The sequence below is a fragment of the Coregonus clupeaformis genome, chromosome 8 (genome assembly GCF_020615455.1).
Source record: "Coregonus clupeaformis isolate EN_2021a chromosome 8, ASM2061545v1, whole genome shotgun sequence".
Lineage (NCBI taxonomy): Eukaryota > Metazoa > Chordata > Actinopteri > Salmoniformes > Salmonidae > Coregonus > Coregonus clupeaformis.
The window spans coordinates 7621229-7636157 of record NC_059199.1 but is presented as its reverse complement, the minus strand read 5'-3'; the positions used below and the strand labels follow the sequence as shown (position 1 = coordinate 7636157).

At 41.5% G+C, this 14929-nt stretch overlaps 1 protein-coding gene across 2 annotated transcripts; it reads left to right on the top strand.

Moving 5' to 3' along the window:
* The first annotated feature begins 3164 nt into the window (after positions 1-3164).
* On the top strand, positions 3165-14524 carry LOC121571516 (adenylate kinase 2, mitochondrial). 2 transcript variants are annotated; one of them, XR_006001721.2, is made up of 7 exons: positions 3165-3355; positions 9250-9375; positions 9582-9692; positions 9999-10093; positions 10452-10524; positions 11202-11482; positions 14317-14524. XR_006001721.2 is itself a non-coding variant. In XM_041883015.2 (7 exons), exons 1-7 carry the CDS (start codon positions 3257-3259, stop codon positions 14322-14324), a joined length of 717 nt encoding a protein of 238 aa, XP_041738949.1. In that variant the 5' UTR covers positions 3167-3256; the 3' UTR covers positions 14325-14524. The 2 variants fall into 2 exon arrangements, 1 of the variants encoding a protein (XP_041738949.1); XM_041883015.2 differs by having other exon boundaries at positions 3167-3355; positions 11202-11406.
* Positions 14525-14929: the final 405 nt, after the last annotated feature.

Below are 14929 nucleotides of genomic sequence, written 5' to 3'. Positions count from 1 at the left end.
CCTAAACACTCATACCAGACCCAAAATAGACACTTCTTCTATGTAATGGGGACTGAGGGACAGAGGATGTGATTTTTTATTTTATTATTTTATGCAGTTCTGCAATGACAAGACTTCTCTTTTCTCTGTTTATAGCATTCATTCAACTAACATAGGTTAGCTATCACTATTAATTATTAAGTGGTAGGCCTATTCATATCATTGGTCATCACAGCTTCTTCTCTTATTGACATGTAGCTGAACTACAGTACCAGTCAAATGTTTAGACACACCTACTCATTCAAGGGTTTTTCTTTATTTTTACTATTTTCTACATTGTAGAATAATAGTGAATACATCAAAACTATGAACTAACACATATGGAATCATGTAGTAACCAAAAAAGTGTTAAACAAATCAAAATATATTTTATATTTTAGATTCTTCAAAGTAGCCACCCTTTGCCTTGATGACAACTTTGCACACTCTTGGCATTCTCTCAACCAGCTTCACCTGGAATGCTTTTCCAACAGTCTTGAAGGAGTTCCCACATATGCTGAGCACTTGTTGGCTGCTTTTTCTTCACTCTGCGGTCCAACTCATCCCAAACCATCTCACTTGGGTTGAGGTCAGGTGATTGTGGAGGCCAGGTCATCTGATGCAGCACTCCATCACTCTCCTTCTTGGTCAAATAGCCCTTACACAGCCTGGAGGTGTGTTGGGTCATTGTCCTGTTGAAAAACAAATGATAGTCCCACTAAGCGCAAACCAGATGGGATGGCATTATCACTGCAGAATGCTGTGGTAGCCATGCTGGTTAAGTGTACCTTGAATTCTAAATAAATCACAAACAGCGTCACCAGCAAAGGACCATCACACCTCCTCCTCCATGCTTCACAGTGGGAACCACACATGCGGAGATCATCCGTTTACCTACTCTGCGTCTCACAAAGACACAGTGGTTGGAATCAAAAAACTCAAATTTGGACTCATCATACCAAAGGACAGATTTCCACCGGTCTAATGTCCATTGCTCGTGTTTCTTGGCCCAAGCAAGTCTCTTCTTCTTATTGGTGTCCTTCAGTAGTGGTGTCTTTGCAGCAATTCAACCATGAAGGTCTGATTAACGCAGTCTCCTCTGAACAGTTGATGTTGAGATGTGTCTGTTACTTGAACTCTGTGAAGCATTTATTTGGGCTGCAATTTCTGAGGCTGGTAACTCTAATGAACTTATCCTCTGCAGCAGAGGTAACTCTGGGTCTTCCTTTCCTGTGGCGGTCCTCATGAGAGCCAGTTTCATCATAGCGCTTGATGGTTTTTGCGACTGCACTTGAAGAAACGTTCAAAGTTCTTTAAATGTTCCGTATTGACTGTCCTTCATGTCTTAAAGTAATGCTGGACTGTCGTTTCTCTTTGCTTATTTGAGCTGTTCTTGCCATAATATGGACTTGGTCTCTTACCAAATAGGGCTATCTTCTGTATACCAACCCTACCTTGTCACAACACAACTGATTGGCTCAAACGCATTAAGAAGGAAAGAAATTCCACAAATTAACTTTTAAGAAGGCACACCTGTTAATTGAAATGCATTCCAGGTGACTACATCATGAAGCTGGTTGAGAGAATGCCAAGCGTATGCAAAGCTGTCAAGGCTATTTGAAGAATCTCAAATATAAAATATATTTTGATTTGTTTAACACTTTTTTGGTTACTACATGATTCCATATGTGTTATTTCATAGTTTTGATGTCCTCACTATTATTCTACAATGTAGAAAATAGTACAAATAAAGAAAAACCCTTGAATGAGTAGGTTTGTCCAAACTTTTGACTGGTACTGTACATGAGGCATCTGATTAGTTTGATTAAAAGTATGTTTCTCTTTTTTGCTTCTAAAAACATCTTCATTTAGAGAAAGACTGTGGTTTTGATAGACGTTTGTTGGTTTTCTTGTTAGTTGGAAAATGATTATTTGAACAACCTTTAATCAGGGGTTTGCCTACAAAGACATCTGTGCCATTTATATCTAATCTGGGGCGGCAGGTAGCTTAGTGGTTAAGAGCGTTGTGCCAGTAACCGAAAGGTCGCAGGTTCTAATCCCCGAGCCGACTAGGTGAAAAATCTGTCGATGTGCCCTTGAGCAAGGCACTTAACCCTAATTGCTCCTGTAAGTCGCTCTGGATAAGAGCGTCTGCTAAATGACGTAAATGTAATCAATGCCTGTATTTAGACACAAATAACAATGTTAATAATAATACTTATTATTATTTATTTAACTTGTATGACGCTTTTCATTGCAGAAAACAATCTCAAACCGTATAAAAAGCTAAACAAACAAACAACAAATGGAGATTGATAGGACATTGAATGTCTCAATTTGGCTTCGGTTGAAAGGCTGGGAGTTGAGGCAGTTTGGATTGAAAAGGCACTGTAGCTTCAGCAGAGGGCGCATCAATTGTAGAGCCAGAGAGAAACAAACAGTCTGACAAACAGGCCCTGAGCGCTTCGTCAGTACACGTCATCTGCTTCTCCGAGATCTTCCATAGGACCCGCTTCTCCGTAGGTACTGGTCCTCCATTGCCGAACCCACCTGGGTGATGCCACGGCTGCTGAAAAAAAGCGACCACATCTTGGCAGTGGTTAAGAACATTCCCTGAGCCTCGACTGGCATCTCTACACACAGTACATTTTTTTCATTTTTAGTCATTTAGCAGAGGCTCTTATCCAGAGCGATTTACAGTTAGTGAGTACATAAATTTTTCATACTGGCCCCCCGTGGGAATCGAACCCACAACCCTGGCGTTGCAAGTGCCATGCTCTACCAACTGAGCTACAGGAGGCCTGAATTATTCCCGACAGATGAAACAATAATTATAATAATAACAAAATTACTTAATTATTAAATAATAATAACAATAATAATAATAATAATAATAATAATAATAATATAACAATTAATATTAATATTAATAATAATAGAGGTTTCTCTAACAGTGTAACTAATAACAATGGTCATTTACATTTCTATGGTCCCTCACCAAAGAAGATCCATAATTGCATATGCAAAAACCGGATGTTATAAAAAGAAATTGGCTTACTATTTCAGCAAATCAGCTTGTCGGACACTTGACTGAACCAACTAATGACCAATGAGAGGGAAGTATTTTCTAATAAGGGGCGGGCTTTAATCCTATACAGACAGAAAGAAGTCGGTGACACTTCCTTTCTTGGTCGAGTTGGCAGAAAATAAAAGTGGCAAAAGGACGATTAAAGTGAACATGGCCCCCAGTACGCAACTGAATGAAGCAGTGTCCGACGTAAAAAAGGGAATTCGGGCAATCCTTCTCGGACCCCCTGGTGCTGGGAAAGGAACTCAGGTGAGTGAGATATGCTAGCTTGCTAAGAAAGTGCAGGAATGGGAAACCGCATGGCTGACACTGCCACCTAACTGTATAACGTTACACCCTGTCCTGAAGTTCATTCTGAATTGGCTTGCATAGATGGCTATCTCTGCTAGCTTTCCCAAGTTTCGTGTAATTAATTGGGTTTATAGATCAGACGAAGAAGGAAGTATAATAAAAGTTGTTGCTAGCTAGCCTAGCTAACTGGTGATGGGCGTTTGTTAAGTTGAATGTAGCTATTTCCCTTCGGACAATCTGGTGCTGGCCAGTTTGAATGTGAACTTTGCAACACCTTGGCACACAGTCAATGTGGTAATCGTCTCTGGATTCGCATGCCACCATATTGTGTGAAGGGACCTTTGAACTATAACTTTCAATGTCCCATTAGGTGACTGTATGCTAATCATACTCTCCAGCTGGCCAGAGCCAACTACTTTCACTTGATCTAACCAGGTTCAATGAACGTGTAGACTCTCTTGACTTCCCTGTCAATAAGCTCAATGTAATTATTATTTAACATCTGTGAGTCTCTGGTCCAGGTGAATAACTGGTTGTGAAGGGTTTTGTTAGAGGTATGTGTGTCAGGTGTGTTTAAGATGGAACAAAAGCTGGCACACCTGCAGCTTCCCAGGACCGGAGTTGGGGATTTCTGTACTTCCTTGTGTTAAGTTGCGTTAATTCAAATCTGGTATAGGAACAAAAAGAGGTCAATACACGTCTTCTAAAATAGACTAGTATTTTAATTAATGCAAAACACTTCAATGGTAAATATGATGTTCGTATATACGGGTCCACTGAAACACCACGCAGGGCAGTCAGAGAACTGAGCCATTGTTATAAGTTCTTCTTTAAATACTCTGACAGAGATAGTTCCCGCTCCCTGCTGGCCTATCAGAGTAGAGACTGAGCGTGGTTTAGACTTACTCAGCCTATCGTTGGTGCACAGGCTGGTCCCAGCCCCTTGGCGCTTCACTGTTGCCAGGCATTAGTTGTTATCTCCACAACTTGTCTCGAGTCAGCAACCTCAGACATCTTTGTAGCAGAACACATGTCCTTGAGCGGTTTAACAAAGAGGCAGTGTGTGTGTATGTGAGACACAAGTCTTATCTCATCCTACCCCCTAACAGTTCCCCACATTAATCACAGCTTGTTATATTAAACAATCTATATCAGTACAGTACAAACCTATTATGTTTAATCATTAATGTATTCTTTCTAAGCTAAGCATCACATCTAGTTATAAGAAAATAGATCCCCACAATCCCCCTTTTCACACCCACTGGGTGTGAACCCAAAATAAGAAAACACAGGGTGTCACTCATTAAAATACAATACAAACAAAAAGAATCACACTTTTATTAATAGGCAATAATGATAATAAAAAATTAAAACCCTAAGTCCTTCCATCTACACCAACTTGTACTAGGTTGGCTACCAGCCACCCAGGAACTTCAAACCTTCACATAAGGAAAGACAAACATTCACAATGGTTAACTTGATTAATAAAGCATAAAACATAAACAGGGAAGTAAACTTTGGCCCCCTTTAGACACCCACTAGGGTGTCACTCCACCACCTCACCAATAGCAAACCAAGGGTCATCCTTTGTCAACCCCAGTTTCTTCCGAAAGCTAGACTCAGTGTCTGCATCCCCTTCTTGAGCCCCTAGGAGGGGCATCATACCAGCCGCATGCACGACATCTGTAACAGACTTTCTCAAACAAGGAATTACACAGGCAGCACAGCACATTAATATTAGAAACACAACTACTAGGGTCAGAAATCCAGTAACCACCAATGATGCGAACTTACCAAACCACTCCCCCAACCAGGAGAACAGTCCGTTTCCCTCCATTCCAGCCATGCTCTTCATTTCAGCTGATAGTTTATCTAAACCAGCTAGGGCTTTAGAGACACTCCCGTCAGGACTGGTATTGTTAGGGATAAACTTACAACAATGGCTTACCATTCAATAGACACCACCCCTTTCTGCCTGATCTAGAGCCAACCTCTTTTTACTAAGTCATAAGAGTGAGATGGCAGATAATTGTTCAAAAGATCCCTTCTGTTGCATCCCTAGTCCAGCCAATAAATCGTTGTTGGTCGTAATAGATATAATTAATCCAATTCACAATTTTGTTTATTGTCACCCACCAAAAGAACGTGGTAGTAAACCCTTCCCCTAATTGTTTCATAGCTCGGTATCCATCCGATACCCCCCTTGGTATCCCAATCACATCCATCTAAATAGGGCTAATCTCCTTCTTGTTAAAACTCCTCCTACATCTGTTTAATCCTTGGTTCCTGGTGACTAATTCTAACTAGCTGAACCAGTAGAACCAGGGCGTATGTATCTAGCCACCCCTTTGGAATTCTCTGCATTACACTTCCCTTACTGGCACACGCCCACCACACATCGGTTACAGGGGCTGTAAGGTTTAGAATTCTCTCCTGTGCTTCCGAACTTAAGTCTGTCACATTACTACTATCTCCAATAGGCCCTTTTCACGTGACGTCAGACAACTTCCGTTCTGCCGCGATGCAGGTTATGTTTACATCCGGTGTCGCTTAGGAACGCTAGCTAGTAGCACATCATTATGGAGTTCACCCAGTCCCTTTCACATCTGCCACCAATCGACTTAACGACGTAGAGCGACTTGCTGACAAGTGGTCCCTTACTTCCAAGATCGAAGCTTGATAAAGGCTACAAGTTCTTCGTTGAAGGTTACCTGTTTGATTATGAAGGTACGTGTTTATCTTTATTTAGCTTAAATTAGCCCTATGCTAGCGAAGGTTATGAGCTGACGAGTTTCTGTTTTGCAGCCTCTTTTTAATATTACTGCTGTTTGTATCGACCGTAAGATAAGAGTCAGTAATGTATTAATGGCTAATACTGCGCCCTTTCTCCCCAATCACTGTATTGAAACAGTCTCAAGTGTAGTTAACGGTGAGGTGACAGTGAGAGGGCGATGTTACAGGTCCATGAAGAAAAATGAGGAGGCTCATCGGCTTCAGGTTTCTCAGATAAACAGTTCTCTAACATTATGATAAGATAGGTTAAGATAGATAAGTTTTCTTTTTGTTGTGTTTTGCTGCGGTTGCAGATTTAATAAGAATGATTCCACAATGTTCCACTGTGGATCAGTTTGTTTCTCAGTCTGAGCTCTGATTTTGTATCATTAAACTTAATACACAACGGAATTCTTACAAACCGATGTGGGTTGTTGACGGCAATAAAGACTGGGAAAGATTCTGTGATAACTCAAAATGTTCAAATTTTCGATAAGTGTTGGCACTACTTGTGGTGATGTCTTTATTTCTCTTTACCCCCTTTCTGGATGTTCAGTCCCACCCGGTCTCATATCCCCATCCCCAAGTGTGTTTAAACACTTGAGTCTAGGAACAATCTGCCGTGGGGGCCGAACACGAATATAATGGGATTTTATAATCCCAAACTACTTATTGACATGTACCCCACCCGTTGGCTACGTCCCTAACCCTTATTTTGAATCTGACAGTCTGCCCTTCTCTGACTCCCATTTTGTAGGCCACTCGTCCCAAATAGCCAGGCCCCACTTGATTTGGTAGCTCACTGCCTAACTTCACTACTGCTCCCCCTCGCCCTGGGCAACATTCCAATGAGATAAGCTAATTCTCTTTCTCCTGGTGATACATTTTGTTAACCTTCAATTACCATCAGTAATCTAAAGATGTTAGTACACATAAAACATGATACAGATATCCCCAGTCCTAACCCATCAATAATTGTTTGTATCAATCTAATTCCTCATAACTAATCCATAAAACCACTCAAAATTCCTTGAGTATACAATTATTATTTAATTGATTACCCTAAATCTGCTACATGTGATCTCATCTCAAATGATCCATTATCAATTATTTGATCAACCCCCTAGGAAAATCTGTCTCCCCTTCTATTGTTCCTGTCCCCCCTGTAAATGTCATATTTCATTTTTTAGCCAATACAATCACGGTTACATCAAATGTTCCCTCCTTTGGCCATTTAGTTACTATCTTTCTGGTCCTTTTTCTCATTTGTTAGAGATATTACCAATATCTTCACTATTTTCTGGGAACCTTCTCTTCATGATTGCTACTGGTGATCCTTCCATCTCTACTTCTGGTGTGGTCTAATGTCTATATTAGGGTGTAAGGTAAATTATTCCTGTTGTCTTTTTCAGCTAAACGTTTTATATCCCTCAGTTAATGGTATTTTCTCCCTAATATATCTTCATACTCTGCTTCTTTCCCTAAATGAGATGTAATCCCTTGCCTTTCCTCTACTATCCTTCTATCATTACTGGATCAATGACAATAACTGTAATAACTATTAATAATAATTGTAATAACTATTTCACATTAAATTGTGCCTTTTTCTGATAATGTTATAATTGTAGCCTATTGCATTACTTTAGTTTAAAATATAAGTTTGTTTATTTAACAAATCTAGAACCCACTATAGGTTAGTTAAATAAAGGTAAAATAAATAAATAAATAAAACACTGTGCAATAATAGTGTAACACATTTTCTGAATGACTACCTCATCTCTGTATCCCACACATACAATTATCTGTAAGGTCCCTCAGTCGCGCAGTGAATTTCAAAAACAGATTCAACCACAAAGACCAGGGAGGTTTTCCAATGCATTGCAAAGAAGGGCACCTATTGGTAGATGGGTAACAATTTACAATAAAAGCTGACATTGAATATCCCTTTTGAGCATGGTGAAGTTATTAATTACACTTTGGATGGATGTATCAATACACCCAGTAACTACAAAGATACAGGCGTCCTTCCTAACTCAGTTTCTGGAAAGGAAGGAAGGCTCAGGGATTTCCCCATGAGGCCAATGGTGACTTTAAACAGTTAGAGTTTAATGGCTATGATAGGAGAAAACCGAGGATGGATCAACAACATTGTAGTTACTCCATAATACTAACCTAATTGACAGTGACAAGAAGGAAGCCTGTACATAATAAAACATTCCAAAACATGCATCCTGTTTGCAACAAGGCACTAAAGTAATACTGCAAAAAAATGTGGCAAAGCAATTAACTTTTTGTCCTGAATACAAAGTGTTATGTTTGGGGCAAATCCAATACAACACATTACCGAGTACCACTCTCCATATTTTCAAGCATAGTGGTGGCTGCATCATGTTATGGGTATGCTTGTAATAGTTTAGGCCTGGGGAGTTTTTCAGGATAAAAAAAATAAACTGAATGGAGCTAAGCACAGGCAAAATCCTAGAGGAAAATCTGGTTGTCTGCTTTCCACCAGACACTGGGAGATTAATTCACATTTCCTAAAACAAGGCCAAATCTACACTGGAGTTGCTTACCAAGAAGACAGTGAATGTTCCTGAGTGGCTGAGTTACAGTTTTGACTTAAATCTGCTTGAAAATCTATGGCAAGACTTGACAATGGTTGTCTAGCGATGATCAACAACCTATTTGACAGAGCTTGAAGAATTTTGAAAAGAATAATGGGCAAATATTGTACAATCCAGGTGTGCAAAGCTCTTAGACTTAACCAGAAAGACTCACAGCTGTAATCGCTGCCAAAGGGAATTCTAACATTCATGGGTGGGCTATGTTGCAGCTGTAGCTGGAGGGATGTTTCAATCGACGACAGCCAGCCATTTAAGATTCAGCACGACTTTAATGCCTTGAAGGGCTCCCACCTGTTGTAATAGTTTGACAGGTTGGGGGGTGGAAATGCTTTGCCTTACTCTTCTCTTCAGAGTTGTCAAGTTACGATTTTGAAACATGAGACATGTCTACATAAATGCTACCCTTGTTGCCTTTGTAACATTAGGCCTAATGCCAATACTCACCCTCCCTCCCAGGCTCCTCGGTTGGCAGAGCAGTACTGCGTGTGTCATCTGGCCACTGGGGACATGCTGAGGGCCATGGTGGCGTCTGGCTCTGAACTCGGCAAGAGGCTCAAGGAGACCATGGATACCGGGAAACTGGTAAGAGGTGTAGTGTGTGTTCATATGTTAGTTCTGAACATGTCTCTGCTCATTTAATAGGAATGAATCTGTTTTGTGTCACTGGTGCTGTTGTTTAGTGGTAATCTGAGACCGGTTTACTTGGACCTCTGTCCCAATTGTGTGTTCTCATGCCTTTTGTCTCACTGCTCATCACTGTCAACTTACTCCTGTCAAATTACTCATAGGTCAGTGACGAGATGGTGGTAGAACTCATAGAAAAGAACCTGGACACGCCTCCCTGTAAGAAGGGGTTCCTATTGGACGGATTCCCCCGCACAGTGAAACAAGCAGAGATGGTGAGGATTGGTTGGCGCCTGACTCCATTTTGCTGTCAATCCCCAGAGCAAAAGTTTGTCTTTTGCTGTTAATCAAGCATATGCAGTGATGTAGTGGTAAAAAAATAGGTGGGTAAACTGATTTCCGGTCGCGGTGAAAAAAGTAATGCTTCCTACACGTTCAATGCATTTTTCTGCAAAAGGTGGGTAAACTGTCACGCAAAATGAAAAAGATGCGTAAACTGCGTTTACCCACCACTACACCACTGTGCATATGAACCTGTTTCCTCCCTGCTCCTATGTTTCATGAGTCCCTCTGTCTCCTAGCTGGATAACTTGCTGGAGAAGCGCACAGAGAAGCTAGACTCTGTAATTGAGTTCTCCGTCGATGACTCCCTACTGGTGCGGAGGATCTGTGGCAGGTAGGACCAAATATTGTATAGGCTGAGAAGAGCGGGGGAGTCGTGCTGCAGTGACCTGTGGTGTGATCTAGTTATTATAGACCATTTGTTGGAGAAATTGTTATGAAGCAGAGCAATACCTCCCTCATCCACCACAAACAATGCTCTGTATTGTGTATTGAGGACACGGCTTCATACAGAGGAAATGATGTACCTGTAGTCCATTCCAAATGTTTCCATCAGCATGTCTAAAGGGGTTCTTTGTGTGGCCATTATGGGATGTGGTGTAAGCCTTTTGAAGTGGGCCAAGGGCAGTGTGGTGGCTTTGATGGAGGACGGGAGTGTTGTGGCCAACTAACCTTCTCCTCTCCCCCCTCAGACTAATTCACCAGCCTAGCGGTCGCTCCTACCACGAGGAGTTCAACCCACCCAAAGAGCCCATGAAGGATGACGTAAGTACCTTGTCGCGGACATCCCCCTCGCGAGTCCCTACTTCTATTATAGAACCCAGAGGCAGCTAGTTGGATAATCCGCTAATCACAGGTTTTCAAATGTGTTTCTGGGTCAATTTGCACTTCAAAAAGTGTGTGTGTGCTCAGAAAGTGTTTGTGGGCAAATATGCACTTTAACAAGTGTGTTCTTATAGGTGTGTGTGTGTGTATAATATGAAGAACGCAGTGGCTCATTTGTAAACAGTCTTTCACAAGTGTTGTGACACACAATCCCTTGGCTAGGAGTTGCTCCGTGCTAGTGGCTTTGAGCTCTTGTTTCAGATGCTCAGCACAGAGATGGCTTTCAACACACAAACAAAAGGAGTTGTAATGTGTGTGGTACCTAGAGATGCTTGGAAAGCTATTTGACACAGCTCAAGGCCTTCACAAGCCCTTCTGTGTTCATCATAGATCCGAAAGGACTGGATAGGAGGTAATTAATATGGTAGAAGATGCACTTGGCCAACTGGAGGGCTAGTGGGAGCCATCACCATATTGCCTGAACCTATCAAATTTTTATAGATCTGTAAACTCTGAAGGTGTAGGGAGGAAGGGGAAAAAAGAACAGGAGAGAAACCAAAATGGCACTTTTCAGTCATATGAACCCTAATGTCTTCTCTTTCTCTGTCCCCCATCAGGTGACAGGGGAGCCGCTGATGCGCCGCAGCGACGACAACGCGTCGACGCTGCGCTCGCGGCTGGAGGCCTACCACCGGCAGACGATGCCCCTAGTCAAGTACTACAGCGCCCGCGGCCTGCACAAGGCCATTGACGCCGCCCAGTCCCCCGACGTCGTCTTCGCCTCCATCCTCGCCGCCTTTTCTTCGGCCACAGCCGCCACCCGTAAAGACCTGGTGCTCTTCGTCTAAGCTCCCTACCATTTCTCCTCTTCAGTCTCTCCTTCACTCTCAGGACTCTGGTCCGTGCTCCTTTCGTCTCGCTTTCCAATTCTCCTCCCCCTCTTCGTCTCTGCAGTGGGGAAAAAAAGTATTTAGTCAGCCACCAATTGTGCAAGTTCTCCCACTTAAAAAGATGAGAGGCCTGTAATTTTCATCATAGGTACACGTCCAACTATGACAGACAAAATGAGAAAAAGAATTCCAGAAAATCACATTGTAGGATTTTTAATGAATTTATTTGCAAATTATGGTGGAAAATAAGTATTTGGTCACCTACAAACAAGCAAGATTTCTGGCTCTCACAGACCTGTATCTTCTTCTTTAAGAGGCTCCTCTGTCCTCCACTCGTTACCTGTATTATTTGCAAATAAGTATTTGGTCAATAACAAAAGTTTCTCAATACTTTGTTATATACCCTTTGTTGGCAATGACACAGGTCAAACGTTTTCTGTAAGTCTTCACAAGGTTTTCACACACTGTTGCTGGTATTTTGACCCATTCCTCCATGCAGATCTCCTCTAGAGCAGTGATGTTTTGGGGCTGTCGCTGGGCAACACGGACTTTCAACTCCCTCCAAAGATTTTCTATGGGGTTGAGATCTTACGAAGCCACTCCTTCGTTGCCCGGGCGGTGTGTTTGGGATCATTGTCATGCTGAAAGACCCAGCCACGTTTCATCTTCAATGCCCTTGCTAATGGAAGGAGGTTTTCACTCAAAATCTCACGATACATGGCCCCATTCATTCTTTCCTTTACACGAATAAGTCGTCCTGGTCCCTTTGCAGAAAAACAGCCCCAAAGAATGATGTTTCCACCCCCATGCTTCACAGTAGCTATGGTGTTATTTGGATGCAACTCAGCATTCTTTGTCCTCCAAACACGACAAGTTGAGTTTTTACCAAAAAGTTCTATTTTGGTTTCATCTGACCATATGACATTCTCCCAATCCTCTTCTGGATCATCCATATGCACTCTAGCAAACTTCAGACGGGCCTGGACATGTACTGTCTTAAGCAGGGGGACACGTCTGGCACTGCAGGACATGAGTCCCTGGCGGCATAGTGTGTTACTGATGGTAGGCTTTGTTACTTTGGTCCCCGCTCTCTGCAGGTCATTCACTAGGTCCCCCCGTGTCGTTCTGGGATTTTTGCTCACCGTTCTTGTGATCATTTTGACCCCACGGGGTGAGATCTTGCGTGGAGCCCCAGATCGAGGGAGATTATCAGTGGTCTTGTATGTCTTCCATTTCCTAATAATTGCTCCCACAGTTGATTTCTTCAAACCAAGCTGCTTACCTATTGCAGATTCAGTCTTCCCAGCCTGGTGCAGGTCTACAGTTTTGTTTCTGGTGTCCTTTGACAGCTCTTTGGTCTTGGCCATAGTGGAGTTTGGAGTGTGACTGTTTGAGGTTGTGGACAGGTGTCTTTTATACTGATAACAAGTTCAAACAGGTGCCATTAATACAGGTAACGAGTGGAGGACAGAGGAGCCTCTTAAAGAAGAAGATACAGGTCTGTGAGAGCCAGAAATCTTGCTTGTTTGTAGGTGACCAAATACTTATTTTCCACCATAATTTGCAAATAAATTCATTAAAAATCCTACAATGTGATTTTCTGGATTTTCTTTTCTCAATTTGTCTGTCATAGTTGACGTGTACCTATGATGAAAATTACAGGCCTCTCTCATCTTTTTAAGTGGGAGAACTTGCACAATTGGTGGCTGACTAAATACTTTTTTTCCCCACTGTACTTGTACTTGAATGCTCTCCACTGCTGGGACTTCTCCTGGAAACTACAGAGAATAGCTGGTTATAATGGCGTGTATAAGATAATTGTAATGTCCCCTTGGGTCTGGTATACATATCAGTGGTAATGTAGCTTAATTGATGGTCCCTTGGATTAAATTGAGCAAGCAGAAGGGAATGGGGATTTGATTAAGAATGTCTTTAATGTAATGTGTCCTCATTAGTTTGAAAAAGGAACGACTGGATAGATAATGTTAATGTCGTAGAATGTCAAAGTCTACTCAGAAATTCATTATGAGTCTACTGACTCTTGTACTTTGACACGTTGTGTGGTTTAATGTTCTTTGGTTAGAGAGTGAAAGCATGCCTTTTTTCTAGAGCATAGCCACAAACAAAAAGTACCTGTCATACCAATGTATATTTAGTTCCTCTTAACCAACAACACTATTTTATGTTCCTATTGAGACTATTTCCATCCCACTCTATGAATAGGCTACCTGTTCACTCCTTTGTCCTTTCCGCTTCCCTTTCTAGATTTTTGTCCCCTCTCCCTCACTTTAGTCAACTGTGACCTCTGCATTTGGTTGAAACATCTGCATGCCGACTGTGATTTATCTCTATGATGTTCTCAGTGTAGTCAGAAAACCATAGCAGTTGTATTGTGTAAAGCTATATTGGCCAGTAGGGTTGCTGTGGGAATTTTCCTAGCTTGACTAGATAATGTTAAGAATCAAAACAATGACTATTAAATGTTGCTTTAGTTCCTGTAGGCAAGTTTGCTACTGGCAAATCATTGTTAATGTGCTGCTAAGTCACGGTGTAGTGCAGTGTTAAGTTAATTTAAACTTATGTAAAGCCTGACGGCTGACTCTTTTGATTGTTAATGCACTACGTTTTAGAAATGGATGCTGGAAGCCTAATTGCACTAGATGTACAGGATTGTTAAGTAGAACAATACACAAGGACCTGTCAATGTCCAATGGAGCAACTTGTCTGTACATGTTCTGCCTCTTGCAGCTTTGAATGACCCAAAACTCAGTATTTTGTTAGAATTTTTGTGCGCTTGTCTCATATGTTTAAATTCACCCAATACTTTTTTTTTTTTTTTCAGCTGTCTGAATCCCTGCTTCTCCAATCCTGGCAATGGAAACAAGGGAGGGAGGGGAAGGAGGAAATGTTGTACTTAATTTTGAAATGTTTCTGGAGGATGAGCACGCATAATGCAGTGCATTCTACCAGGAATAAGTGGAGCCATCTTGAAATTGACTTTGATTGTTACCCTTCTAATAAAAAAAGAAGCTTTTCTACAATCACGACAACATTTTGTAGCCTCCCTTTGTGCTGCATATTACTTATATAATATTGCATTACTTGCTACTAATATAACGCTGAACTGCCATTACCTCAATGTGAATTGAGTCATGGTTCACTTTGCATAATGGGCATAGATGGGTGGATGTTTTTATGGAACATAACAAATTAGTTTGCATTAGCCTGCATTGTGATTTGGCTAACGTTCATACTTGTCAAAGGTGTAATAGGGCTGGAAAGATGTAATTTGAGCAAATGGATCCAGGAACATTGCGCCACCACTCAATCATATCTGGAAAGTTGGATGAAATTCAGTAGGCTACATTACCCATATCTAATCGGAACTCTACACAAATAATGGTCAGCAAGTTCCAGGGGATTTCATTCCACAGAACCAAAATATTGACGTTTAC